This window comes from Microcaecilia unicolor, chromosome 7, assembly GCF_901765095.1.
Source record: "Microcaecilia unicolor chromosome 7, aMicUni1.1, whole genome shotgun sequence".
NCBI classification, from domain to species: domain Eukaryota; kingdom Metazoa; phylum Chordata; class Amphibia; order Gymnophiona; family Siphonopidae; genus Microcaecilia; species Microcaecilia unicolor.
In genome coordinates, this window is record NC_044037.1 from 285,827,504 (window position 1) to 285,855,051 (window position 27,548).

At 44.2% G+C, this 27,548-nt stretch overlaps 1 protein-coding gene across 1 annotated transcript; it reads left to right on the forward strand.

Moving 5' to 3' along the window:
• Positions 1 to 3,606: 3,606 nt before the first annotated feature.
• On the forward strand, positions 3,607 to 27,548 carry NIFK (nucleolar protein interacting with the FHA domain of MKI67). The gene is made up of 6 exons (XM_030209976.1): positions 3,607 to 3,783; positions 9,077 to 9,205; positions 11,305 to 11,413; positions 17,587 to 17,798; positions 25,620 to 25,700; positions 26,692 to 27,548. Exons 1-6 carry the CDS (start codon positions 3,670 to 3,672, stop codon positions 26,890 to 26,892), a joined length of 846 nt encoding a protein of 281 aa, XP_030065836.1. The 5' UTR covers positions 3,607 to 3,669; the 3' UTR covers positions 26,893 to 27,548.

Here is a 27,548-nt window from a genome sequence, read left to right on the forward strand (position 1 = left end):
TGTGTTGTTTCTGACTTTACTTGTTTTGGACTGCTTTGGGTCCTGCTGATCTATACATCTGCTGTTTGGAATTTTGGAAGCTAGAAATAAGGAAATAAAAATTAAATCTTGGATGTACTCTGTAGAAGTTGTTTACTTTTGCAATGTGGTGGATGCCTATTTTGATGTGTGGATGTGATAATTTTTTGAATAACTGCCTATACTTATGGCTATGATTTCTAAAAATGTGGTATCATTAAAGGACAAACTTGTAAATGCCCAGTTGGGTATATATGCTAATCTCAACTTTGTTAAATGTTTCAGACATACCCATCTATTTGTTCCCATGATATAACTGAATTCTATTATTCTATCTCAGTATATTTTCAAATGTAATCCATTGAAACTGACTTTGGTTGGGATAATATGTGATATAAATGTAAAAAAAAAAATCCTTTATCCTCCACCTTTTTGAGACCTGCTGTTTAGTGATGGCACAAGGAAAGCAAGTTTGGTCCAGTGAAGACTATCTAAAAATAACCTGTTCCCTAGCTGGGCCCTAGTATTGCCATATTGAAAATGTGACCATACCAGCCTGTTTGGTTATGTTCCACTAATAAGTGAAATGATTAACTGGCTTTCTTGAAAGGATTATTTTATTTACTTATTAGGATTTATTTACCACCTTTTTTAAGGAATTCACTCAAGGCAGTGTACATTAACAAGAGATCAAACATGAGCAATAGGCAATTACAGCAGTAGAAATATTAAAATAACAATACAAAGCATGGCATACAATGTCAACACAATACGTAAAAGAACATTTTAGTTAATAGTGAAGGGTAAAACAAAGATGAAACATATAGATAGGTAAGAGAGTAAGAAGAGTTGGAAAGTAAGGTGACTAATTTAAAGAAAGTTGTACATGAGGTCAGAGAGATGGTTAAATATTATCTCAGCTAGGGTAGGAGTGGATAAACATGTCCTGCTGTTGTAGGTGCAGCCCGTGTCACTCCTTGTGTGTGTGTGTGTGAGTGAGACTAACAAGTTAGTTTCTTCTTCCATTAAAGGCCTGGTTGAAGAGTCAAGCTTTCACCTGCTTCCTGAAGTAGAGATAGTCTTGTGTTAAGCGTAGCCTTTCAGGCAGTGCATTCCAGAGTGTGGGGGCTACTCCTGAGAAGGCTCGCTTACGGGTATCACATCATGTAATGTCTTTCGGACAGGGTATATAAACATAGGATGCATGACTAGGGACACAAACATACACTTATTTATTCAATATCACAATTCCTCATGTACAGCCACAAAACAACCTTTTAGGGTGGATAGTGTTCACAATGAGCACCTTTTATTATTGAAGAGTTTTCAGTTTTGGCCAGGGCTTGTTATGAGAGAGTACTTGGGGGTACAAAAACGTAGATTGTGAGCCCTCTAGGGACAGAGAAAGTACCTGCATATAATTTGTACAGTGCTGCATATGTCTAGTAGCGCTATAGAAGTAGTAGTGGGTACTGAGTACCAGCATATTTTCCATTGTCTGCTAAAATTGACCCATGGACCCCAAGTTTTAATGAAAGAGCTCAGGCTTTACACACCAATTTTGACATTGTCATAGATTCTGTGACTGGTTGCAGGTGGCCTGGCTATTGTGGGATGAGTCCCTCAGTAATCACCCCACCCCTGAAAGGTGTCCTAGCATTTGAGTACCGACACCTTTTTGAGTACCGACGCAGTGGTTTTGGCACAGTATAAGTCATCACAAGAACAAAATATAAGAAAACCAATGTTCTGCATTAGGGGCTTATAAACCATTTCTGTTTATTTATGTATTTTATCTATTTATTTGTTACATTTGTATCCCACATTTTCCCACCTATTTGCAGGCTCAATGTGGCTTACATAGTACTGTAAAGGTGTTCGCCAATTCCGGTATGAACAAATACAGTAATGTGGTAGAATAAGGTTTGTGTGTACAGACACAGTAGGGAATTGTAGTGAGGAAAAGTTATTATTAAACAGAAGAGATCCACATGAAACAAAATATTTATTTTTATTTTGACTTATAAAACCACTTGCCCCTGAAACATGTTCAAAACAGAATAGTGCATTTGTGCATCTAAAAGGTAAACTTCTACAAAACAGATGAAGATGTGATTCCATGTGCCCCAATGAAAGGAGAATTTAATGATACTTCCATTTAATGCCAATATATTCCATCATCTTTATAACACGAGGCTTCCCAAGACAGATTACAACAGTTAAGATGAACCCATCAGGAAACAGGAGCTTCTCACTGCAATCTGGCCCAGTGGCGTTCCAACGCTGGCTGACACCCGGGGTGGATCACCGATGTGCCCCCCCGGGTGCAGCATGACACCCCCCCCCCCAGTGAAATGACCCCCCCCCCCCGGGTGCACGCCCTGTCGGCTCTGAGTTCGCATGTGTTCACTGCAGTGAACACATGCGAACTCGGTGACAGGTGCGCGCCACGGCACCCCCCCAGCAGCGTGCACCGAGGGCGGACCACCCCCACCGCCCCCCCCCCTTGGTACGCCACTGATCTGGCAAACTGTATTGTATGAGAACTCCAAATAGACTTTATTAGGACCTAATAAAGTCTATTTGGAGTTCTCATTCCGTGAGTTCTGACTGGTTTCTTGGATTGGATTTTCTTCCACTCTGCATTTGTTTTCCTTGTTGGATTTGTGGAAGGTGTGAACTCCTTCTTTTTTCTTCAACTGTATTGTATAGCAGAACAGTGAAGAAAAATGAGCACGAACTACAGAGTTTATAATTGCTGTTTCTACCAGCTACAAGTGGAGAGGTGTGGTAGCCTGTTAGTCCACTCTTAAAGGTTATCAATAGAAATCAAACAAAATAAAACATGGAAAAGAAAATAAGATGATACCTTTTTTATTGGACATAACTTAATACATTTCTTGATTAGCTTTCGAAGGTTGCCCTTCTTCGTCAGATCGGAAATAAGCAAATGTGCTAGCTGACAGTGTATATAAGTGAAAACATTCAAGCATTACTATGACAGTAAAATAGATACCATTGGAGATTCTACATGGAATGTTGCTACTATTGGAGATTCTACATGGAATGTTGCTATTCCACTAGCAACATTCCATGTAGAAGGCTGCGCAGGCTTCTGTTTCTGTGAGTCTCACAGAAGCAGAAGCCTGCGCGGCCACATTGGTGATATACAAGGGCCGACTTCTACATGGAATGTTGCTAGTGGAATAGCAACATTCCATGTAGAATCTATAGAAATCAAACAAAATAAAACATGGAAAAGAAAATAAGATGATACCAGCTACAATGATTGTTGAAGCTGTTTTAGTGATATCCAATTGTTATTTCTTTTCTCCTCCACCTTTTAAGGCCCTGCCTATCCAACCGAAAGTGCTTCGGACTTGTTACAGACGGACCAACAATAAAGAACGACAACGTGGGTGCAGCAGCTCATAGGTTTGCTTGCTTTGCTTTGAGTGTATGACGATGACGGCTGCGTGGGACGGAGGAGGAGTGGAAAAAGAGATTAACCCAATTGGCTTCCTTGCTCACAGTGGACTACATAGGCTCACTTCCACGCCGTGACTAAACCACCTTGGCTACGACGCTCCAGCCTCGCTTCCGCTTCCGGTTGTGCTGCTGTGTAACGTGCTTAGCTTCTTTTTCCCCTGAATGACTGCAACACATCAAGCCACGATGGCGGAGCCCTCGGATCTTCTGGCCTTGGATCCTCGTCTGCAGCAGGATTTCCAGAAGCGAGTGCGGCACATGAAGCAACAGCCACAGGTAGGAAGTTGGTGTGTGATGAGGCTAGAAACGTACTTCCGGGATAGTTGATTGCCCCGCACCGTAACCACCTCGGGTACGAAAAGAAATTCCGAGAAAGAGTAGCTCAAGGCCTTCCCCATGTTAAACGTGTACAGCGCTGCGTAACCCTGGCAGCGCTACAGAAATGCTAAGTAGTAGTAGTAGATTGGGGCTCTCTTGGGCCAATACAGAAAGCGAGGAGAAGGACGTGGTTGGTGAGAGAGGTGTAGGCCGTGTTATTTGGAACAAAGTGAAAGTTTGCTTGTTGTATTACTATCATGCTTTATTATTATCATATTACCCAAGATCCTTATGCAATACTAAATGTCTATTTTCTTATATATTTCCACTGTTCGTGATGTAATGTAAGCCACATTGAGCCTGCTAAGAGGTGGGAAAATGTGGGATACAAATGCAATCTCTCTATATAAAAGGCAACACCAACGTTCTATGAAGCCTCCAGCCGGAAGTGTGAAGGGGGCGAGATATCCGGTTTCCCTATGAGTGTCTGCCCCGCCCTCTCTGTAACACAGTCAGTGAAGGAAAACAGCAGAGCACAAAATCAAATGGCTGGCTCTGTAACAGTGAAGGACTCAGAGGGGGGAGGGGAGAGAGGCCAGAGGGCAGGGACACACACACTCCCACATGCACACAGAAGAAAACCTTGCTACCCCCCCCCCCCCCCCCCGTTTCATTTGCATCAGAAACAGGGCTTTTTTTACTGAAGGACTCAGAGGGGGGAGGGGAGAGAGGGCAGGGACACCCTCACTCCCACATGCACACAGAAGAAAACGTTGCTAGCCCCCGTTTCATTTGCATCAGAAACGGGACTTTTTTACTAGTAAATAAATAAATAAAGGATCCGGGAGGATCTCGCCATATGCGTCCTTTACCTTTTGACCAGAAAGAGGTTCGGCGCAGGAGTTAACTCGTGTGGTACACATGAACCAACAATATATTTTTTAAAAATGCATAGTAATGAGGCTGTTAGGTAATCTGCCACCATGCACAGAAGTAAACAGGTTATTAACATGTATGGAATGGGGCTGATGTAGAAAGCTTACTGTGCTGTTAACGTGGGGTTAACTGGGATTTACCGTGGGATAGCAATGCAGAAAGGGTTTGGCACAAGTGTTAACTTAAGTGAAAAACGGTGTGAGCCAGCAGGAAAAACTACACTAGGTCTGGGGCAATGTGCAAGGCATGGGTTGGTTATACAGTACTGGCATCCTTATTTTCCTCCCAACTACCATTGACTGACCCACTGAGCTGATTTTAAAAAGTTTTCTTTGGTGTGTAGTGGCACCCATATCCCTCTTCCTGACTCCAGAAAACACTCCCTGTCTAGTGGCACCCCCTCTAGCGAAAAAACAAACAAACATGCCCTGGTGTTTAGTGGCTCCCCCTAACTAAAAGAAAGAAAAAAAAAAGTCCCTTATATGGCTGACTGGCTCCAATCTGTGCATCACACCGCATTTTGAAGAGGGTGGTGCTGGAGGCAGGAGTTCAGAAGGAATGGATTCTCAGAAGCTTAGCGGTGGTTGGGAGGCGGGGCTAGTGCTGAGCAGACTTCTACGGTCTGTGGTGTGAAAATGGCAGATACTAATCAAGACACCTATTCAGTGGCAATGTCAAAAAACAAATCTTCAGCAGTCCCACTGTCATACAGATAAAGAACAGTTTATTGGTTTTTGGGACCCAACTTCTTACTCATATGTTCTTTTAAATGACAGATTCAGCATCACTCATTCACTCTTCTTCGTATTACCACGACTAGTTTTCAGGAAAATAACTCTTCAGATTAGTTGTGGTGGTGCTGGGTCCAAAGTGTAGGCACCTGGAGCCAAACTTCTCAGCTTACGATGTAGCTGTTCTACGTTGTTTCAGAGCCTAAGGTGGTTTCCTCAGCCAAGGGTGTAATCGTTCTCTTCAGAGCTCTGTAGCTCACTTCCTCCCAGGGTGGGATCAGCGCTCTTAAGGTGGCCCCTCACACCTTTTCCAAAATATGTAAGATCATTTGGCAGATTAAGAATTAAAAATGTCTGACGGTTCTCTTTCTTGTTCTCCATCTTAATTGTTTTGCTTAAGTTGTGAACCACTTTGAATGGATTTATCCATAAAAGTAGTATAAAGAATGATAATTACGATGTCAGTATAGGTCCTAGAAATACTTAGTCTTTTCGAGGGTGGTGTCTTTGTAAGTAAATAGCCACCCCTGCTCTACAATGTGAAGACCTCATGCTTATCCAGAAGGAAATCAGATGCAGAGAATGGAATTAATGTGCCTAATAATCATACCAGGTAACGGACAATCGATCTCCAAAAAGAACAGACATTGGGGCGTTCCCAAAAAGCATTAAAAAAAAAAAAAAAAGGAGTTAGGAGCTTGGGCACATTTCTGGCAGAGAGGTGAATCAATCCCACTCATTTAAAAAATGTGGGTTTGAGTAATGTAAGCATGATGGAGCACCCTGAATTGGCACTCTCAATTCAGCATTAACCGTTAAATCTAGTGTTCTAGAGATTTAACTTGAAAAAGTCCAAGGTAGTGGGCAGTCTGTTTAGATCTGCACACCACTTTGCTGTCAAGTCTGCCATATATATATCGGAAATGGAATGTCAAAAGAGCTTTGTGAAGTCTGTCCTTGTGGATTATCTTCAAAAGCGAGGTAACTCTAGAACTGTGGGTAACCCTGGTCTACCACAAATTCTGGGCACCAGCTAGCTCTTTGGGTCAGGTACCTGAAACCAGGATCTCAAACAATAGTCCTGCTTTACTGAGCTGGGTGCGGTCTGGGGCCAGGCTTGATTCTGGTAGGCTGTAGGGTTTTTAAGCCACACTTTTGATTATTCCCTTTAATAGTCTTAGAGCAAATTGACTTCACTCGCACTCCAATGAAACTCTCCACTCCAGGTTTTATGTTAAATGCAAAACACAACTTTACTGGAATGGTGCAACAGACAGATATTCAAATGTCATACATTTTTCTTGTAACACTTTACTGAAAGATATTTTTGTTCCAATCCAAGGCTTTTGGTGTAAAGTTCCAACTACTAAATTGATAGTCTCTAGAAAATTATAGAGTATTTGCATATTTAAAATATCAACCACTCCTCCAAAACCTATCTTTTCTGGCAGAACAATCCAAGGCTGTGGCTTCCGGCTCCTTCCATCCTTCCATGGCAAGCTGTCCCACTGGGCTTTTACCCACCTGCTGGACTCAGGATCGTACCTCCCTGCCTGTGCTACTCCTCCAGAGGTGCACTTCGAGGGGAGCTGTGCCTTTGGCACCAAACAGGCTTTTCTTGTTTTGCTCTCGGGGAGGGAGGGTTGGGGTTAACACTTGCTACTCGCTTGGAGCTGTCCTTACAGTTACAGCTTTTATTAACAGTAACTACTCCTTAGTTCAGCTGCAGGTTATTGGGCCTGATAAGGATAACCCCTCTGCTTATGGGTCCTGGCAGGGGTGAAGGCAACCAAAGACCGACTTTTATGATGACATCCCTTGTCATTTATTCTCCCAATCTCTCCCAACTCATGCCATTATCCTTCTCCCCCCCCCCCCCCCCCAGTGAATCTGGAGAGTTCTACACATCGGTTCTAGTAATCTCCTGGGGAAGTTCTCATACTTAATTTACCAGGGGATTACATGTGTTTAACAGATATGGCACTTTTGTTCAGGGTAGAAAGGTGATACCGCAATTGATGATAATCAAAAACATGAGCTGAATGAACCAAAGTACTCCTAGCATCTGCATTGGGTTACAGTACATGTTCTAAATGCAAGACACCTTTATGTTCCCAATTTCTAAAAGTTCCATTTTAGTTTCCTGGAAGAAATACTGTATGCCCTCGAATAGGCAGGAGATCAGAACTACTAGGATCTTATCAATATCTTGGCAGAGTGCACATTGAGGGTCGTAACAAAATACTCTGGAGGTGTGGCGGGAGCAACTTTAAAGACGCTTGTAGAAGGAAATTGATGTGCCAGGGATCAAAATAATATGTAAGCTATATTTATATAAATCGGGACTGGGGGCACGCACTGAAACTACTAAGCAGTAAATTTAAACCAAACCGGAGAAAATATTTCTTCACTCAACATGTAATTAAACTCTGGAATTTGTTGCCAGAGAATGTGGTAAAAGCAGTTAGTTTAGCAGGTTTTTAAAATGGTTTGGATAATTTCCTAAAAGAAAAGTCCATAAGCTATTGATCAGATGGACTTGGGAAAATCCACTGCTTATTTCTAGGATAAGCAGCATAAAATCTGATTTACTGTTCTGGGATCTTTCCAGGTGCTTGTGATCTGGATTGGCCACTGTTGGAAACAGGATGCTGGGCTTGGAGGACCTTCGGTCTGCCCCAGAATGACAACATTTGTGTTCTTAAGTAATCCCATCCCACTCCCCTTGCTAGGAGCCAAAAAGCATTTTCAAGGTAGTCAATTTTTTTTTTGCTCCCCCAACAGAATTTAGATAGTAGCCGATATAGAGTATGTAGATCCTTTTTTTTCCATTAGTCCCAACAGATCAATCCAGAGGCTTGTGGGTTATGTCCCTCTACCAGCCACAAGTCTCTGGATTGGTCTGTTGGGACTAATGGAAAGAAAATTATCAGGTAAGGACTAATTTTACCTTCCCTTAATATAAAAAAAAAAAAATGCTGCCCCCTCACACAAAAATGTCTTGGTAGTCTAGTAGCCCTATAACCCCTGTCCCAGAAAAATCCATTAAATGATAAACTGGCCCTGCCTAGTACATCCCAGAATGCACTGCACAGAGCAGGGTGCGTCCATTTTGAAGATGGCAACTGAGGTCGAAGTGGAGTGGGCTACTAGACACCAGGGATGTATTTGGGGGGGATTGTGGAAAGAGGTATTGGGTTGGGGTAAGAAGCTGATACATGCAGCAGCATGTTTGTGTTGTGTGTATGTGGTCTTTCTAAATGTCAACCTTTCCTATCTAGTGCCTGAGCCAATCACTGTTCAGGCACCGACAGGAAAGTTGATATTTAGTGAAGAGTTGCAGATTACTGCTGTGATTGTAATCCTGTCAATTTAGCACCAGTTTGGTAAGTATGTTGCACGCAGAACTGACGTTATTTTATAACTGGGCTTGCATTTGTGTGCCCAACATCATTTATACAATTATGGGGTTATTGTATTGTAGCATGCATTAAGTTAATTTTGGGTTAGAGAAAGTGTGTAAAGGTTTCCTGCAGGTTTAAGAACTCATGGTGTTTATTAAAGTGATATGATTTAATTCACAGGCTGAGCAGCTGTCTCCTGGCGTGATATACTTGGGACACATACCTAAAGGACTTTATGAACCACAGCTTAAGAGTTACTTCAGTCAATTTGGAAATGTTTCAAGAGTTCGACTTTCAAGAAGTAAAAAAGTAAAGGATCCTTAAAGCTTAGGATAACTTATCTTATGATTTTTTTTTTAAACATTCGTAAGATAAGCCATTATACTCTTCTATCTAGTAAATTTGTTCACTCATACTGCTTTCTCCCACGTCTTACTGTATTTTTCTTTTTCATATATTTCATACCAAATATTGAACCAAATTTGGAGTGCAGTAATGTGTCCTCTGGATAATAATAATCATTGGTTTATAAAGTGCCATTATTGTATGAAATAATTCACATGATTCAGACACTCCTATATTAAGGGTAGACATTTTAAGACTTACTTAATATTAACCAGTAAATAGTATTCAGGGCAAAAGTCCCTGCTTCTAAATTTGCTTGTGTTTGTTTTCAGTTTACAGTTGTTATTTTGAAATAGCACCTTCATACTCTGTGGTCTGACTATTTTAAGTTCAGTATACAGTGGTGGAAATAAGTATTTGATCCCTTGCTGATTTTGTAAGTTTGCCCACTGACAAAGACATGAGCAGCCCATAATTGAAGGGTAGGTTATTGGTAACAGTGAGAGATAGCACATCACAAATTAAATCCGGAAAATCACATTGTGGAAAGTATATGAATTTATTTGCATTCTGCAGAGGGAAATAAGTATTTGATCCCCCACCAACCAGTAAGAGATCTGGCCCCTACAGACCAGGTAGATGCTCCAAATCAACTCGTTACCTGCATGACAGACAGCTGTCGGCAATGGTCACCTGTATGAAAGACACCTGTCCACAGACTCAGTGAATCAGTCAGACTCTAACCTCTACAAAATGGCCAAGAGCAAGGAGCTGTCTAAGGATGTCAGGGACAAGATCATACACCTGCACAAGGCTGGAATGGGCTACAAAACCATCAGTAAGACGCTGGGCGAGAAGGAGACAACTGTTGGTGCCATAGTAAGAAAATGGAAGAAGTACAAAATGACTGTCAATCGACAAAGATCTGGGGCTCCACGCAAAATCTCACCTCGTGGGGTATCCTTGATCATGAGGAAGGTTAGAAATCAGCCTACAACTACAAGGGGGGAACTTGTCAATGATCTCAAGGCAGCTGGGACCACTGTCACCACGAAAACCATTGGTAACACATTACGACATAACGGATTGCAATCCTGCAGTGCCCGCAAGGTCCCCCTGCTCCGGAAGGCACATGTGACGGCCCGTCTGAAGTTTGCCAGTGAACACCTGGATGATGCCGAGAGTGATTGGGAGAAGGTGCTGTGGTCAGATGAGACAAAAATTGAGCTCTTTGGCATGAACTCAACTCGCCGTGTTTGGAGGAAGAGAAATGCTGCCTATGACCCAAAGAACACCGTCCCCACTGTCAAGCATGGAGGTGGAAATGTTATGTTTTGGGGGTGTTTCTCTGCTAAGGGCACAGGACTACTTCACCGCATCAATGGGAGAATGGATGGGGCCATGTACCGTACAATTCTGAGTGACAACCTCCTTCCCTCCGCCAGGGCCTTAAAAATGGGTCGTGGCTGGGTCTTCCAGCACGACAATGACCCAAAACATACAGCCAAGGCAACAAAGGAGTGGCTCAGGAAGAAGCACATTAGGGTCATGGAGTGGCCTAGCCAGTCACCAGACCTTAATCCCATTGAAAACTTATGGAGGGAGCTGAAGCTGCGAGTTGCCAAGCGACAGCCCAGAACTCTTAATGATTTAGAGATGATCTGCAAAGAGGAGTGGACCAAAATTCCTCCTGACATGTGTGCAAACCTCATCATCAACTACAGAAGACGTCTGACCGCTGTGCTTGCCAACAAGGGTTTTGCCACCAAGTATTAGGTCTTGTTTGCCAGAGGGATTAAATACTTATTTCCCTCTGCAGAATGCAAATAAATTCATATACTTTCCACAATGTGATTTTCCGGATTTAATTTGTGATGTGCTATCTCTCACTGTTACCAATAACCTACCCTTCAATTATGGGCTGCTCATGTCTTTGTCAGTGGGCAAACTTACAAAATCAGCAAGGGATCAAATACTTATTTCCACCACTGTATGTTTTTTTTTTTAGTTTTATTGGCGTTGCGTATTTTAATATTTGTATTTGTATTTTCGTGTATGTGCAGACAGGAAACAGCAAAGGATATGCATTTGTGGAATTTGACTGTGATGAAGTTGCTAAGATTGTTGCAGATACAATGAACAACTATCTTTTTAATGAAAGACTTCTCAAATGTGAGTACCAAAGAGAGAACATATATTCATGTCTTTGAAGATTTAAATAGATATTATACTCCTGGGGGAACTCTTCACAGTGCAGAATTCTGCTTGGTGTTGGCATTGGGATTCTTTCCCCCATCTCCTGCAGAGATTGTGTGGCAGGAGGAGGTGGCACATTCACATTTCTCTGCTGCCTCCACTTCATTGTACTCCTGGAGCTGGCTGTCCCCTCTACCACAGAGATCCCGCTGCAAGAAAAGGAGGCTGAACCGCTGCATATCGGGTCACTTCCTTCTCCTCTGCTGGCTTAGACCAGACCATTTATGTGAACTGAGGGGGTCCTGCTGTTCATGTAAGCAGTCAAGTCTAAGCCAGCAGAGGAGGAGGAGGAAGTGACCTGATGTGCAGCGGTTCACCTCCTCTTCCTGTCAATTTTTGCAGGGGAAGCGGAGACCTAATGAAGGGAGACAAATATTAATGTGCCATTGGGGAGGGTGGGAGATGGGGGCAGAAAAATGTGAATAATACCATTGGGGAGGTTGGGGAGACTGGAGCTTGAAGGAAAGTTTGGACCTTAGGATGGGGAAATTCTGTGCAAAAATGCTACAGATAAACTGTGGAATTCCCCCAGGAGTAATTCCTCTACAGTAGCAACTGCACTGTAACTGTCATCCTAACGGTAAAATTGTTTTGTAACTTATTCCTGTGTGCTGTTTTGCTTTTCTTATTTACTCGGATGTGCTCAAGACCCAAACCCAGGCCAGCTCTGTCCAGAATAGATAAAAAGGCCCATGGGAAGAAAAAATTAGAAAATGCTTGTTTTTATTATTGCTTTCCAAAGTTAGAAAGGAAGAAATTGAAAATAATGCAAAAGTTCCAATTTTTCAAAGGTGGGGGGGGGGGGGGGGGGAGAACAGAACAAAAACTGTTTCCCCCCCCCCTGGAGATTTTACATCTCTTTTCATGACTGTATGTTCTTGACAGTTATGATGTTCCTCTGATGTGAGACAGTAGCGTTCTGCTAATGCATATTGTTGGGATCTTTGGCAGTAAAATGTTTTGACGGTGATCACATGTGCATTACATGAAAAGGTACCAAGAGTCAAACGCCTCTATAAAAGCCTCTTTTATAATAAGCAGAAGGGGGTGGGTCAAAGGGTAATGGATTTATTGTATAACCAAAGCAGTTTATGTATTTATTACAAGCAGATACTTTCTCTGTTTCTAGTGGCAATAGAGGATTAAATGACTTGCACAGGAACACAAGGAGCCATGGTGGGAATTGAACCCAATTCCCCAGGTTCTCAGCCCATTCTGCTACCCATTAGGCTACTCCTCCACACAACTGTCCACCATAATTTTTTCTGAGCAGGCCACCAGGTTATGTTTCTAGTAGAATTAGTGTGTCCCCAGTTTGATGTAGCTCCCTCTATCTTTGGTGGCCATGAGGCTCTAGTATTAGAAACAAATGGCTAAATCAGGGCTCCTTTTTTAATTTTAAAGTTTACAGTGTAACTTGGTAATATCGTCCACCCCCTCTTCCCAGCCTCCATGTTCCTCTTGCACAGGAATGTGCATAGCAACTCTAACTCCATCTTACGAAAGTCCTCGCTATTTAACTTTCTGGTATATGCAGTATATGATTTTCAGCGTTCATTCCTTAGCCTCTGCAGCAGATGAATCCAGAAACTGATGGGCTGTATCCATCTACTAGCAGGTGGAGAAAGAGAAACTGAACTGAAGGCTTGGCCACTGTTTGCAAAACAGGATACTGGGCTAGATGGACCATTGGTCTTGACCCAGTATGGCTACTCTTATGTTCTTATGTAAGGCAGTAATACCAGGCGGCCAGCCGCTACATCAGTTAGTATATCTCTTATCTCCAGCAGGTGGTGGACGGCTTCTCACCAACTCCTGAATTTGGTGGTTGTAGAGGTATTCCTGGGCTTGGTATAGCCATTTGAGTCAGGGGAAGTTTGGCCATGAGAACCATCTTTGGGGGCATACTTGTTTGTTTGGGTCTCTGCCTCACCCCAATATCCCCCTTCTCCAAGTTGTTCTGTGGCTTTATTTTGGGGCTGAATTGTTCCCTTCCTCAGAAAACAAACCGCAGAGCAGTGTGTGTTACCCAGCAAAAAAAAACCCAAACAAGCCTGCAGGAGATTGCAGTACGGGAGCTCTGTGCCTAAGAGAGTACTGGCTGATGGGGAGCCTTTATGGCGGGAGGCTTCCTGCTGGGAGGCTCTGCTGCTGTTGGAGCACTATGTTGGAGAGTGCAGATTATTTTTCTCTCTTGTTCCCCCATTGGGGTGGTCTTTCTCTGGAGCAGGGATGGCTGCGGAAACGGTAAGGAGCTGGAGAAGAGTAGGAACAGAATCAGGCTCTTCAAAGAACAGGCCAGACATCCAATATTGAAGTCGAGTTTATTAAGAGAAGACTCTACACGGTACCATATTTCGGCACTGGGAGTGCCTTCAGGAGTCTTGAAACTTTGTCTGAAGGAACTTATGGACAAACTATGTGGGAGTAAGTCTCTTGTTGTCTTTAAAAAGACTTTTATAGAGCGTTATTATAGAATATGGCTTCTAAACGCCACTGATTTGTAGGAAGCGGTAAAAGTGTTCCTACTGCAGGAAACGTTCAGCAGCAGTGCAGTATAGCGCTGGATGTGCGGAGAGATTAGTGGAGGATGGCGCTTTCCTCTCCCCTGGCATGGTGGTTTCCTGTGCGGAAGCGTCCAGTGCACGCACCATGTTGTCTCTTCCCACTGACACGGTCCCTGCCTTGCTGCAGATCATGGCTTCAGAGTCATCCCGTGCAGCTTTGGATTCAGAGGTGGGGGCTGCCAGCAGTAGTGCTGGAGTGTCTCTCACTGCTTATAGATCAGTTCCACCTGTGGCTGCGGAGCCTGTTTCATCAGGCGATTTTTTTTTTTTTTTTTAATAATTTTATTTATTTATTTTTCCCTACCAATTTAGTTCTCCTTTTGTACCGGGCTTTAAGCAGGCCCTCCCTGCCTCTCAGCTAGCATGGGGACTGGGGGCCATGGGGAGTTCTGTTGGTGACTGGGGAGAGATCTTGCAGCCTGTCACTGAGGACCAGCCATAGAAGTAGAGGCAGCTGGCCTCTGGGGGGGGGGGGTCATTAGGGCCCCCCTTCACTTGCAGCATGTTCAGGGGACTCTTTTGAGTCTTTCTAGGCTGAAGGTGAACTTCTCTAGGAACAGCAAGATAACCCTACAGCAATGCCTATTTTTCACAGGGAGGAGTTGCTCTCCCTCATTTTTAGTGCCTTGGAGGCGCTGCACATTGCTGATCCTGAGGCGCAGGCGAATGCAACAGTTAATGTTATGATGGTGAGCACTAGGAGGCCGTTTCAAGTCCGGTCCTGGAGTACCCCTTGCCAGTCAGGTCTTCAGGATATCCACAATGAATATGCATGAACTTCATTTGCATGCACTGCCCCCATTTAAATACAAATCTCTTTCATGTATATTCTTTGTGGATATCCTGAAAACTTGACTGGCAAGTGACACAGCAGGACTGGACTGGGAAACACTGGTCTCTAAGGCATTCTCCATTCATGGGGCCATTCAGCAGCTGATTTTGGCTCAGTGGTCAGACCCTGATGGAGGTCTTAAAGTAGTGAAGGCCATGACCCGGCTTTATCCGGTCAGCACAGACCATTCTGAGAAGTTTGCTCTCCCTAAAGTTGATGCCTTAAGAAGACCACCCTCACGGTGGAGGTTGGGGCGGTGTTGAAGGATATACAGTTTAGGGTTTGGCAGCTTCTTTGAAGCGTTCCTTCAAAGTGTCTGCGCTTCCGCTTCAGGCGTCTGTAGTCCTTATGCGACCTGAGCGTGCCTTAGCTGGCTACAGCAGGCGCTGGAGCAGGACCAGGATGCAGCCCCTTCGGTGGTGGCTGCTATGCTCCAGATGGAGTTGGGTCTGGCATACCAGGCAGACGCTGTTCTTGATTTGGTACTTGCTTCGGCAAAACAGATGACTTTGGCGGTCACTTCCCGCTGTTTGTTGTGGCTTCATCATTTGGCAGCAGATATGGCGTCCAAGCAGCGTCTCACAAAGTTGCCTTTCGGGGTAGACCTGTTTGGGGAGGATTTGGAAAAGATTGTGAAGGATTTGGTGGACTCCAAATCCCAGTGGTTCCCAGAGGATAAGCCCAAGGCAGCTTCTTGGGCCAGTATATCGAGGCCTCGGTTTCGTGAGGCCCGTTGTTATCGTCTGGGTTGTGCATCATCGACCTTTCAGTGTCCCAGATTTCAGCAGCGCTCTTCCTTTTGCAGCGATAAAAAGATTTTGAGTGCTGCAGCCTGGCAAGGGGCTGCAGGACGATCCTCCCAATGATGGGGCGCAGGTCCACTCCTCAGCACTTCAGATAGGAGGTCAGCTGACTCTTTTCTACCGAGAATGGGCCAACATTACCTTGGACCAGTGAGTCCTGGATGTTCTCAGAGATGGATACAGACTAGAATTTGGTTCTCCCATTGAAGATTCTTTTTTGAAGTCTCAGTATGCTACGGCTGCCAAAAGGGTGGCGATCGAGACCATGTTGCAGGCCCTGTTGGACATTGGAGCGGTGATTCTGGTTCCCCCTCTCGAGGTGCGCACAGGGAGGTATTCCATATATTTCATGGCGCCCAGGAAAGCGGACTCCTTCTGACCCATCCTCGACCATATGGAAAAGCTTCAGTCGGTCATAGCGGTGATGCAGCTGAAGGAGTTTCTTATGGCTCTGGACCTCAAGGAGGCTTATTTACATATCCTGATCTGGCTGCCGCATCAGCGGTATCTTCGTTTTGCAGTTCTGGGGCACCATTTTCGGTTTTGGGCATTGCCCTTTGGCCTCTCTACTGCCCCCCTCCCCGGTACCTTTTCCAAGGTAATGGTATTGGTGGCGGCATTTCTGTGGAAGGAAGGGATATGGGTGCATCCCTATCTCGTTGACTGGTTGATCCGGGTGGCGTTGGAGCAGGAGAGTTGCCTGGCCACCGACTGAGTCTGGGCTGGGGTAATCAACTTCTCCAAGAATCACCTGATTCCTGCCCAGACTTTGGAATATCTGGGTGTGTGGTTCGACACAGCACAGGGCTGGGTTTTCTTGCCGGAGGGCAGGAGGACCAAACTTCTGTCACAAGTGTACAGTCTGTTGCAATTGCCAAGCCTGGGACTATATTCAGGTATTGGGGTCTGTGGCAGCCATGCTAGAATTGGTGCCGTGGATGAGGGCGCGCATGCACCTTCTGCAACACTTGCTACTGAGCAGGTGGTCGCCATTGTCTCAGGAATATTATTGGCAACTGCTATGGTTATCCCAGGTGAGGCACAGCATGCACTAGTGGCTTCGTGCCTCCTACTTGCAGTGGGGGATGCCGTTGGCCTCTCTGCAGTGGGTGGTGGTTAGAGATGCAGGCCTGGCAGGCTGGGGAACCCATTGCCTTCACTGCCATGCGCAGGAGTGTTTTACGGCAGCGTGGCTCATCGTCTGGAATTCAGAGCTGTGATGAACGCCTTGCAGGCCTTTCAGGAGTTATTGGAGGGCGCTGCGGTTCCAATTCTGCCAGACAACTTGCCAATGGTTGCATACAGTAGGGCGGAACACAGTTTGTCTGTGGCCTCGGGTTCCTGGAGTGGGCGGAGACCCACGTGCCGTGTCTGTTGGCAGCGCACATTGCGGGTAAGAACGATGTTCAGACAAATTTTTTTTAGTTGACATTTCCTGGATTCAGTGGAATGGGAGTTGTTGGAGCAGGCATTTCTCCAGATTTGTCAGAAGTGGGGAGCACCAGAGGTTGACCAAGACTTTTGTTGACAGTCTTTTTCAGGTACAATTGGTGTATTTAAAAAAAAAAAAAAAAAAAGACAAATCCAACATTAGATTTTGACTTGTGCTTCTTACTGCTGAATTTTGTGAGAAAGGTTTACAGTTGTTCATGTTTCTTTTTGCTTTGTGATGAGACATATACTAACTGATGGAGGGGCTCAGTTTCTGTATCTCCACTTGCTGGTAGACTTTTTGGATTCATCTGCTGTGACTAAAGTAAAGAAAATTATACTGTTGGCTGGATCAATTTTTATGGTTGCCTTTAGCTGCTAATCTTGTGCCCAGTGGCCGTCACTTTTTTTTATACAGGTATTTATTCTGTCACTCCTTGTCCTTTGGCTTCATAGGTCAGTTCGTGCCCCCAGAAAAAGTACATGAACAACTCTTTAAAGGCAGTGAGACTCTATTTAGGAAGCCAAAGAATCCAGCAGTGCAGCGGTACAACAAGAAACGGAGCCCAGAGGAACAGAAAAAGATGAACAAGAGACTGCTGGAGAAGGAGAGGAGAGTGCGGAAGAGGATTGCTGCTAAAGGGATTGAGTATGACTTCCCTGGATTTGTAAGTATGGGGAAGGGAGCAGAGGCCAGAAGGAGAAACTTCAGAATACAGAACTCCTGAATTTGATGTATTTTAAACTAAAAAACATAAAATATGTGAAAAATTACACATTTTCAGCCAGACTTATTGTTTACCTTCTATTTTTTTCACATTTCTTAGCTTCTTGTGTTGCATTGTAAATGTTTGTATGAGCTCATGTGCATCCTACAAATTAGCTTTTTTAACATACATCTATTTTGTATTTATTTGGTACATAGACTGTGCCTGACCTTTGCTTTTTCTCCTCTGTCATTGTAACTGTTACCTGATCAGGAACAAATCATTTATGTCACCACCAATGGGAATGTGGAGCATATTGTTTTTGACAGTGTAGAGAGGCTTTGAAATATTTCCATGTCAATGCTTTCTGTGTAAATGGTTTGTTTGGACATGTTAATTACTTTATTTACAGTGTAACAAAGAGAGGGAACCAAGTACAAAAAGACCAAACAAAAAAGAAGAGCACAAGGGGCCTTTAAAAACAGAAGGGAACACAGTTTTTTTTCATTAAAATAATCCTTTAATGGTGAACTTTGATTGAAGAGAGACCCGACACGGGCCGTGTTTCGGTGCTACCGCACCTGCGTCAGGGGTCACACCAATGACAAAGGAGGCTTCAATAGACAATCTTTCCGCTGCTGCTGTGTGAGTTTCGCCAATTTATTCGGAGGAGGGATATATCATACAAAATTTCGGAAAGAATTAGTCTTTCTCCCAAAGGCATCTTTCTCCTATTTATACTCCATCTGGGAGTAGGATTCACATGTAAAGGTTGGGACTTGAGATGTGGACTGCTTGCAGCAGTGCTCGCCAGTCTTTCTGCAACCACAAACCCTGGGTGGTGTAAGACAGTAATGCCCTATGAGGCACCCACCCAAGTTGAACCCTAAATGCAGATGAGGCCCTGGTCCACAGTTTGGGAAGCTCTGGCTTACAATGACCTCTAGTAGTCACATTGTGAGCAGCAGTGGAGGTCAGATCTGGGGTGTAGGTACAACCTTATCTCATTTTAGTATTTAATGGGGGAGGTTTAGGAAGAAACAGAAAATGACTTCAGGTGAAGTCTATATGCCTGTCTGGTCTACCTATCCATACCAACTACTAAGCTCTACAGTTCCTCCCACTTAGAGATCTTCTGTTTGTCCTATGCCTTGAATTTAGATACAGTTCTCGTCTCCATCACCTATGCTGGGATGCTGTTCCACAGAAATATTTCCTTAACTTACACTCGTCTATACCATTTTGTCTTTGTGCTGTACCCGCTCTTTGCAGAGCTTAATTGCAATTGAGAGGCCCACTTTTTGTGTCATGGATGTATTTTTTTAAACATTTGAATCAACTCGTGCTATTACGTCCAGTACTTCTACACAATGACACACCAGCATATCCATTTTAAAGGATCCCATCTATTCGGAGTAGAAGTTAATACCTTGATGTCATCAGAACAAAATTTTGAAATAGAAATTGTGAGGTTCCAGACCATTATTTTAATGTATTATTCTTTATAGAGGTCAGCCTCCAAGATGGAGGAACAAAGAACACTACAAATGTAGCAAGAGGTGTCAGGGGATTAGTGTGAAGAAATGGCACTTCCAGAAACACAGTGGAGTCAAAGATACATCATATTTAATCTTGAAGTCTATAAGGTGTATTCCAAGATTAAATTCTATGTATGATATATCTTTGACTCCCTTGTGTTTTTTGGAAGTGCCATTTCTTCACACTACTTCCCTGACTACTCAATTTATTCTTCAACATATCATCTCGAGGCCTTGCCTTAGCAGTTCCCATTGAGTATTGAATTTTTCCAGTCTTTCCTGATCCTTTCCAAAAGTTGTTCTGTTCTCTTATTTCCTGTCCTTTAGTACCATTCTGCCAATGATGGAGGGTTGACGCATTTCCAGTTAACCATTATTACTGTCCCTACAGCCAGCCGTTAATAACTTGTGGAGGAGTGGCCTAGTGGTTAGAGCACCGGTCTTGCAATCCAGAGGTGGCTGGTTCAAATCCCGCTGCTGCTCCTTGTGATCTTGGGCAAATCACTTAACCCTCCATTGCCTCAGGTACAAACTTAGATTGTGAGCCCTCCTGGGACAGAGAAATATCCAGAGTACCTGAATGTAACTCACCTTGAGCTACTACTGGAAAAGGTGTGAGCAAAAATCTAAATAAATAAAAAAAACCTTTGTAAGTCTTTTTTTTTATCATACTTTTTATATATTGTGGGTGATTCCCAAATCCTAACAACATCACGGCATAATCCTTTTTGATATTTCTAATCCTGCAGTTTGCCACGATCACTTCCCTAAGTCCTGTTTGTATCTGAGCTGGCTGTTCATTTAATGCTGCGTTCCCTGCCTTGATTGTCTGTAGTATACTTTGTGTCCATTCTCAATATGGACTCCCTAGTGGGGGGAGGGCTAGAGGAGGCAGCATCTGTAAGTCCTAAGGCCATCGTTTTTAATGGGCATTCAGTCCTGAATGGTATGCTGTCGGGAGGCCTTTCCAGGTTGCTCAGTGTGTGAGGGGGTTCTTGTCACCTTATGCAGCTTCGACTGGGACTCCTTCCCTCTATCTCAGCACTGGCCGTTTTTTGCTGACATTTTAATTTTATTTAGTAGTGGGGGGTTTTTCTACTTTGGTCGAACTCTACGAGACATGTTCTGCTACTTATCCAAGCATCACATCCTCATGGAGGTATTTAAATGCGTCTCTCATGTCCCCTTCCCCTGCTACCACAACCACCAACTTTCTTTCAAAGTATTGGGAGAAGGTGACAACTCTGAGTGTTTCCCAAAACAACTTTCTAGTGAGGTGTAGGTGGGAAGGACTAAAAAGATCATGGAGAGGTGAACTTTGAAAAGTAGTACTTTTTTTTTTTTTTTTTTTTAGTACGAAAGCTTCACATTTTTGAGTCAAATGTTTTGGCAATGAGAAATACGGTTGAGACAGTAAGTGAAGAGCAGAGTGCTTGCAGGTTCTGAGATACAGAATGTTCTCTGTGTACAAATATTGAAATTAGTAAAAAGAAATTCAGCTGAGTAATTGAGTAAATATGCTTAGTAAGTCCTGGCCTTATTAGCCTTATGTAGATATCAGTTCTATGTTGCCTTTATAGGGGAGCAGAAGAATAGCAGCAGACTCTGAATCATAGGCATCGCTACAGGGTGACAACACCCCAATTTTACCTGGCATCTTCTACCTGCCTCCTCCTCTTCCCTGCCCCTCCCCAAAGTTTGTTTCCTTCTCCCTGCCCCCCCCCCCCCACACACACACACAATGTGGCCCAGGACCTCCTCAGGAGGAGATGTTAGAACAGGTAGGGGGGGAACAGGGAATGATGTTAGACATGGAAAGATAAGAAAATGCCAAATGGGACCAGAACGCTGGAAAAAGGAGAAGATGAATGGGTCTGGGGGGGGGGGGGTAGGGGAACAGAGCAGAGGATGGATGGGATACAGGGGTAGGGGAATGGCACAGATGACTGGGATATTATGGTAATTGTGTGGGAGAATATTTTTTTTGGGGGGGGAGGAGATGGAAGAGCAGGGAATTATGGATGGGAGAGGGGATTTTGAAGGGATAGGAAAGACCAGACAATTTGGAGATATAAGTGGGGGTGTGTTGATGATTTGGAAAAATGAGTGAAATGGGGGGGGGGGGGTCAGAGAGGGGGGGGGGAGTGTTTCCCAAGTCTGGTCCTGGAGTACCCCTTGCCAGTCAGGTTTTCAGGATATCCACAATGAATATGCATGAAATTGATTTGCATGCACTGCCTCCATTATATTTATTTTATTACATTTGTACCCCGCGCTTTCCCACTCATGGCAGGCTCAATGCGGCTTACATGGGGCAATGGAGGGTTAAGTGACTTGCCCAGAGTCACAAGGAGCTGCCTGTGCCTGAAGTGGGAATCGAACTCAGTTCCCCAGGACCAAAGTCCACCACCTTAGCCACTAGGCCACTCCTCCACTGTTGCTACTATTTGAGATGCTATTCCACTAGCAACATTCCATGTAGAAGTCGGCCCTTGCAGATCACCAATGTGGCCGCGCAGGCTTCTTGCTTCTGTGAGTCTGACGTCCTGCACCCTAACCACTAGGCCACTCCTCCACTATGCAGATCTCTTTCATGCATGTTCATTGTGGATATCCTGAAAACCTGACTGACAAGGGGTACTCCAGGACCGGACTTGGGAAACACTGGGGTAGAGGGTAAGAGATGGAATAGCCTCCTGGGGGCAAGGGAAGGAAAATGACCAGGGATGGGGCTAGACTGGTGAAGAGATGAGGCAGTGGAGGGTAGGTGAGAGTTGAGAGGATGAGTACCGAGCATGGAAATGGAGTACTAGGGAGTGAGTGAAAGATGGGGGGGGGGGGGGGAGATAAGAAATTGGGGAAGGAGAGGGACAGAGGGGGGGCAATGGGAGTACTGTAAAGGGAGATGGGAGGGAGGTGGGAAAAGCTGGTAGGTAGATGAGAGCTGAAAAGGAGGAGATGAATAAAAGGGTGAGAGAAAGGGAGAATGAGGGTAAAATCAAATAGGCAGATATAAACGCTGAGAAGAGGAAAATGGAGAAAAATAAAACCCATAAAAAGAAAGTTCAGTGGCAGACAGATGTAAAGAAGACAACAGGAGAGAGAAAAAATGGAAAGGCAAACGTGGAATATTTATAGCACTGTCATTTCATAGGCGGATTAGGGCTTTTATGGTTTGGTAAGTTTGCTATATAGGTTTTGAATGTGTCATTTTGAAAAGTGTATTCGCCCTTTCCTCTCTGAACACACCACCCGAACTCTCGTCCACGCTCTCATTACCTCTCGCCTGGACTACTGCAACTTACTCCTCACCGGCCTCCCACTTAGCCATCTATCCCCCCTTCAATCTGTTCAGAACTCTACTGCACGTCTCATATTCCGCCAGAACCGATATACTCATATCACCCCTCTCCTCAGGTCACTTCACTGGCTTCCGATCAGATACCGCATTCAATTCAAGCTTCTCCTTCTTACTTACAAATGCACTCAGTCTGCTGCCCCTCACTATCTTTCTACCCTCATCTCCCCTTACGTTCCCGCCCGTAACCTCCGTTCACAGGATAAATCCCTCCTCTCAGTACCCTTCTCCACCACCGCCAACTCCAGGCTCCGCTCATTCTGCCTCGCCTCACCCTATGCTTGGAACAAACTTCCTGAGCCCTTACGCCAAGCCCCCTCCCTGCCCGTCTTCAAGTCTTTGCTTAAAGCCCACCTCTTCAATGCTGCGTTCGGCACCTAACCCTTACCGTTCAGTGAATCCAGACTGCCCCAATTTGACTGCCCCTATCGGACCGACCGTTCACTTGTCTATTAGATTGTAAGCTCTTTGAGCAGGGACTGTCTCTCTTTGTTAAATTGTACAGCGCTGCGTAACCCTAGTAGCGCGCTAGAAATGTTAAGTAGTAGTAGTATTTGTAGAAGAAAGGATAGTGGGAAATCGACCATGAACTCAAGAGACTCCGATCAATAAAACCAACTTCAGAAATGTAAGATCATGTCCCTGTCTCTTGAGTTCATGGTCGATATCCCACTGTCCTTTCTCCTTGGGTACCTCTCGTGGGAATTCAGCGTTCTTCCACCTTGGATTTCCTGGCCCTATTTGAAAGTGGGCCCTTGGCTCCAAAATAAAAAAATGTGCAAGACTGATGGTCTCCACATCCTGTAGAGTCACCACACAAACAAGCAGTGGAGGGAGCTTCTGAGGTGATGATCACAATCTGAATATGTTTTGTGTAGCGTGATATAAGAGGGATAGCTCCATTGTTGGGGAACATGGAGTTTGTGATACGGAACTGGAGGTGCAGAGTTTATATTGAGTCCTGTAGAGAATCCAGACTTCATGCCACTCAGAATTTATTGAATGATGCTATCAATTATAATGGTCCTTTTACCTGATAGCTGAAACTAGATGAGGTAAAGGGTTTCTTTATGCATAGAAGACTATGGTGGCCTCTTTTGCTATTTTAAAAATGTGGATGGAGGGTGGTGTTATGTGGAGGGCATGATGTACAGAAATGTTGCTTTGGATTGCCCCCCCCTCCATACTTAGCTTGCCCCTCCCGTTGCCACTCTTAAATATTTGTCTTGAGACGCCACTACTCTGAACCAGAAAAATCGGGAGTTCAAATCCTCTCTCACACTCCTTATGAACCAAGACCAGTCTCTTCTTTCTGTGTTACATTAGGTGTAGACCTTCTCTAGGACTTGGAAACATCTATAGTGCTTTAATGTAAATTTTCTTGAGCTTGAATATAGAAAAGTGACTACAATTGGGTATTCCAGAATCAGTGCACTCCTAAATTGTGGCTTCTGGGATGCTCTATACATGCCTGCATTCTTAAAGACTTCTTTAAGCACCTGCTGCTGAATAGACAAACCTTTAGTGTGACCTGGTTTGGGTGTTCCAGTTCTGACATGTTAACCTGCTAAGGGAAATGGGACTTGATATACCACCTTTCTGAGGTTTTTGCAACTACATTCAAAGCGGTTAACATATATTCAGGTACTTATTTTGTACCAGGGGCAATGGAGGGTTAAGTGACTTGGCCAGAGTCACATGGAGCTGCAGTGGGAATTGAACTGAGTTCCCCAGGATAAAAGTCCACTGCACTAACCACTAGGGCTACTCCTCCACTCCTAAGGTTAAAGGATCTGTACATTTAAATACTATTTGTCTCCACAGCATCTTAAGGAAATGAGTTCCCAAATGAAATCCTGTTTTGTGAAGCATTGTTTACTTTAAAGCTTCTATAGTTTTGTTAGATGTCCCTTGAGTCTTATAAGCCCCATGTGATTAATAGATATGGAGAAAGTATACAAAGGGACTTTCAAGGTCTTATACACTGACATCTCACCAGGAGTGCAGTAACCCAGAAAGATGCCCTGAAGTGCTCCCACCCCTTCCACCTTGTCACAGCCAAGCAAGGGAAGTCTATGGATGAGGTGCCTTCCTTGCACCCTGTGCAGCCACACATAGCTCATTACAGCCCTGCATCTCGCCTTGGTTATATCTTCCAAGCTGAAGAGTCTTAGGGGCCATTTTACAGAAGGGCGGTAGGGCTTCCGCTGGCTTAGTCGCATAACTGGCGTAAATATGTTTTTGATACACTTATGCTCTATAAAGTGCTGCATCTGAAGGCTTTACCTTTGGTAGGCTCCAAGGTCTTTCCTGAGCTGTAACAGCCAAACTAGAGCCATACTGCGTATGAGAGGCTTGGATTTAGTTTCACATATATGGGGGAAACAGTGGCAAGCACAGGGGTTAGACCTTTTTAACATCTCTCTATATAAAAGGCACCACCAATGTTCTAAATGAAGCATCCAGCCGGAAGTGTGAAGGGGGAGAGATATCCGGTTTCCCCATGAGTGTCTGCCCCGCCCTCGCTCTCTCTGTAACACAAACAGTGAAGGGAAACACAGCAAAGCACGAAATCAAATCGCTCTCTCTGTAACAGTGAAGGACTCAGAGGGGGGAGGGGAGAGAGGGCAGAAGCCCTCACTATCTCTGTAACACAAACACAGCACAGCAGGAAACTTAACACTGAAGGACTCAACTCCGAGGGGGGAGGGGACAGACAGCACAGGGGAAGGGAGAGAGGGCAGGGACACACACACTCCCACATGCACACAGAAGAAAACCTTGCTAGCCCCCGTTTCATTTGCATCACAAACGGGGCTTTTTTACTAGTCTGTGAATAATGGGAGAGTAGCACTCCTTTATGATTTGGGTCTCCTTTTTCTTAAGGCTGCACAGATAACTGGGAAGAGAAAGAGGAAGAAACATACAGTACCTGCAACAGACCTTAGTGAATCTGTAAACAGTCAGGTAAGGTTACATTGCGCCTTGCAGTTTGCTGGGTTAGACAGTAAGACTGTGTTGCTTAATATGTGTGGGGGGGGGGGGGGCTTTGCTATCCAAGTTGTAGTGTTGTTTGTGACATTTGCATTTAGCTTCTGGTTCTTGGTTACACTGGGACTGTAAATGCTGCTGAGGAATAGTTACAGACCCTCGCTCAATGCAAAGCCCTAGTTCCAATTATGGCCCCTGTGGACCTCTTGTGTGGTCTCCAGTCCCCTGGTTATCATGCTGAAATGCCCTGGTCAGTCCTCTGATTCTGGCCTGGACATGCCCCTGAGCATCCCTCCACCCGCTTCTAAAGGGAGGAGCAAAGTCTGATCACGCCTGTCTCTGGTGCTGTCGTCTTTTTAACATGGCGTTGCCTGACCCTGGCATTGCCTGCTGTTCTGCTTTCATATCTGATTGGCAAGTGAGAAGGTGGAATTTCTTTATTTGAAAATACAAAGTAAGCAGGAAAGAAAGCGGAAGGCTTGTTCATGCATGGGGTTTTTGTAATGCTTTTCAACTTTTACCCCATTCAAGATGACCTCATCTTTATTGGGTCAAGGTCATTTTCAGTAGGGTAGATACAAAGCCTATTTTGCACCTTCCCACTCAGTCGTCCAACCCTGGACATACTTAGTGAATTTTATCAGAAATTATTGTGCTGTTGTATAGCTGAATTGTACCATACCTTAAACACCTTTTTTGCACAACTTGAAAAATGCTATTACAATATATAAAAATATATAAAAAAAAGCATGAACTAAGGCTGTGTAGATAAGGGATGCTTGATCTTGTATGCCATTTACAACTGTCCATCTTATGTCCTGTAGTCATGATTATTGGGCGTGTTTCTTGTTCACCAGACCCGAGAGACAATTAAATCTCTTGCTATCTTTGTAATTTTCATAATATGTGGGTTATGTGTAAGCATTTGTTGCATTACAGGATGGTCTGACTGTTGCTTTTCCTGTAGGATCCTACCCCTGTCTGCACACCTTCCGTGATTGAACGGCGGAAATCTCTACAGACGGGCAAAGATGATGATGAGGAGGAGGATAAAGAGATAATACTGAAACTTCCAGGAAATGAAGCAGACTCTCTGAAAAAGGCCAAAAAGGCTACACAAGGACAGAAAAGAATCAAATCAAAAACACAGAATGTGCAGGCAGAGTAAATTAGATTCCTAAAGCTACAGTGGGGACAATATGCGAGGTTTGATTTGAAGTCTTCTCAGAATTTCTCTGGGCTAGACTCGTATCTAGAACTTCGGTTGCTCCTTTGACAGCTGTTATCCACATCTCAAGAAAATTTCAGGGTACAGTAGAAAGACAGCCCGGACAATGATGTATCCAACATGTCAAAGCTCTGAAAGAGTGAAACAGCTTGTTTGATAGACAGGCAAGATTGGCTGAAAGATAGATAGATTCAAGTTGTTTTCAGGTGCAGTCTTGGCCACTGGACTGCCATAAAGCAAGAGTTCAGAGTGGGGCTTTCCACCTGCTCTGTGCTAGTTTTGAAAAACCCTGTATGCTCATAGATCTTATCTGTCACTTTGCTGCAAGGCTCCTGAGGGTATACTGTACCCAGGTATTACAACAAATTGTACCATAACCTACCCTGCGTGGAATTAAAACAGTCTTTTCTAAATGTCACTGTTTCAGACATCCACATTTCCAGAAATGTACATGTAATTGTTTTGAGGAAGGTACAGTATTTAATTTTAATGTAATGTCTTACAGTTCCTATTTTGGACTTTGAACTTGTCTGTACCTTCTCCTTTTCCCAGGAGTAGATGGTGGGTGGACCAGCAAATATAACCTCTATATTGGT

Bases quoted from the DNA above. Each gene is read 5' to 3' on its own strand.
- NIFK (XM_030209976.1), top strand. From the start codon at position 3,670: ATGACTGCAACACATCAAGCCACGATGGCGGAGCCCTCGGATCTTCTG. The intron at 3,784-9,076 runs GTAGGAAGTTGG...TTTAATTCACAG, and splicing joins ACATGAAGCAACAGCCACAG to GCTGAGCAGCTGTCTCCTGG. The intron at 9,206-11,304 runs GTAAAGGATCCT...GTGTATGTGCAG, and splicing joins GACTTTCAAGAAGTAAAAAA to ACAGGAAACAGCAAAGGATA.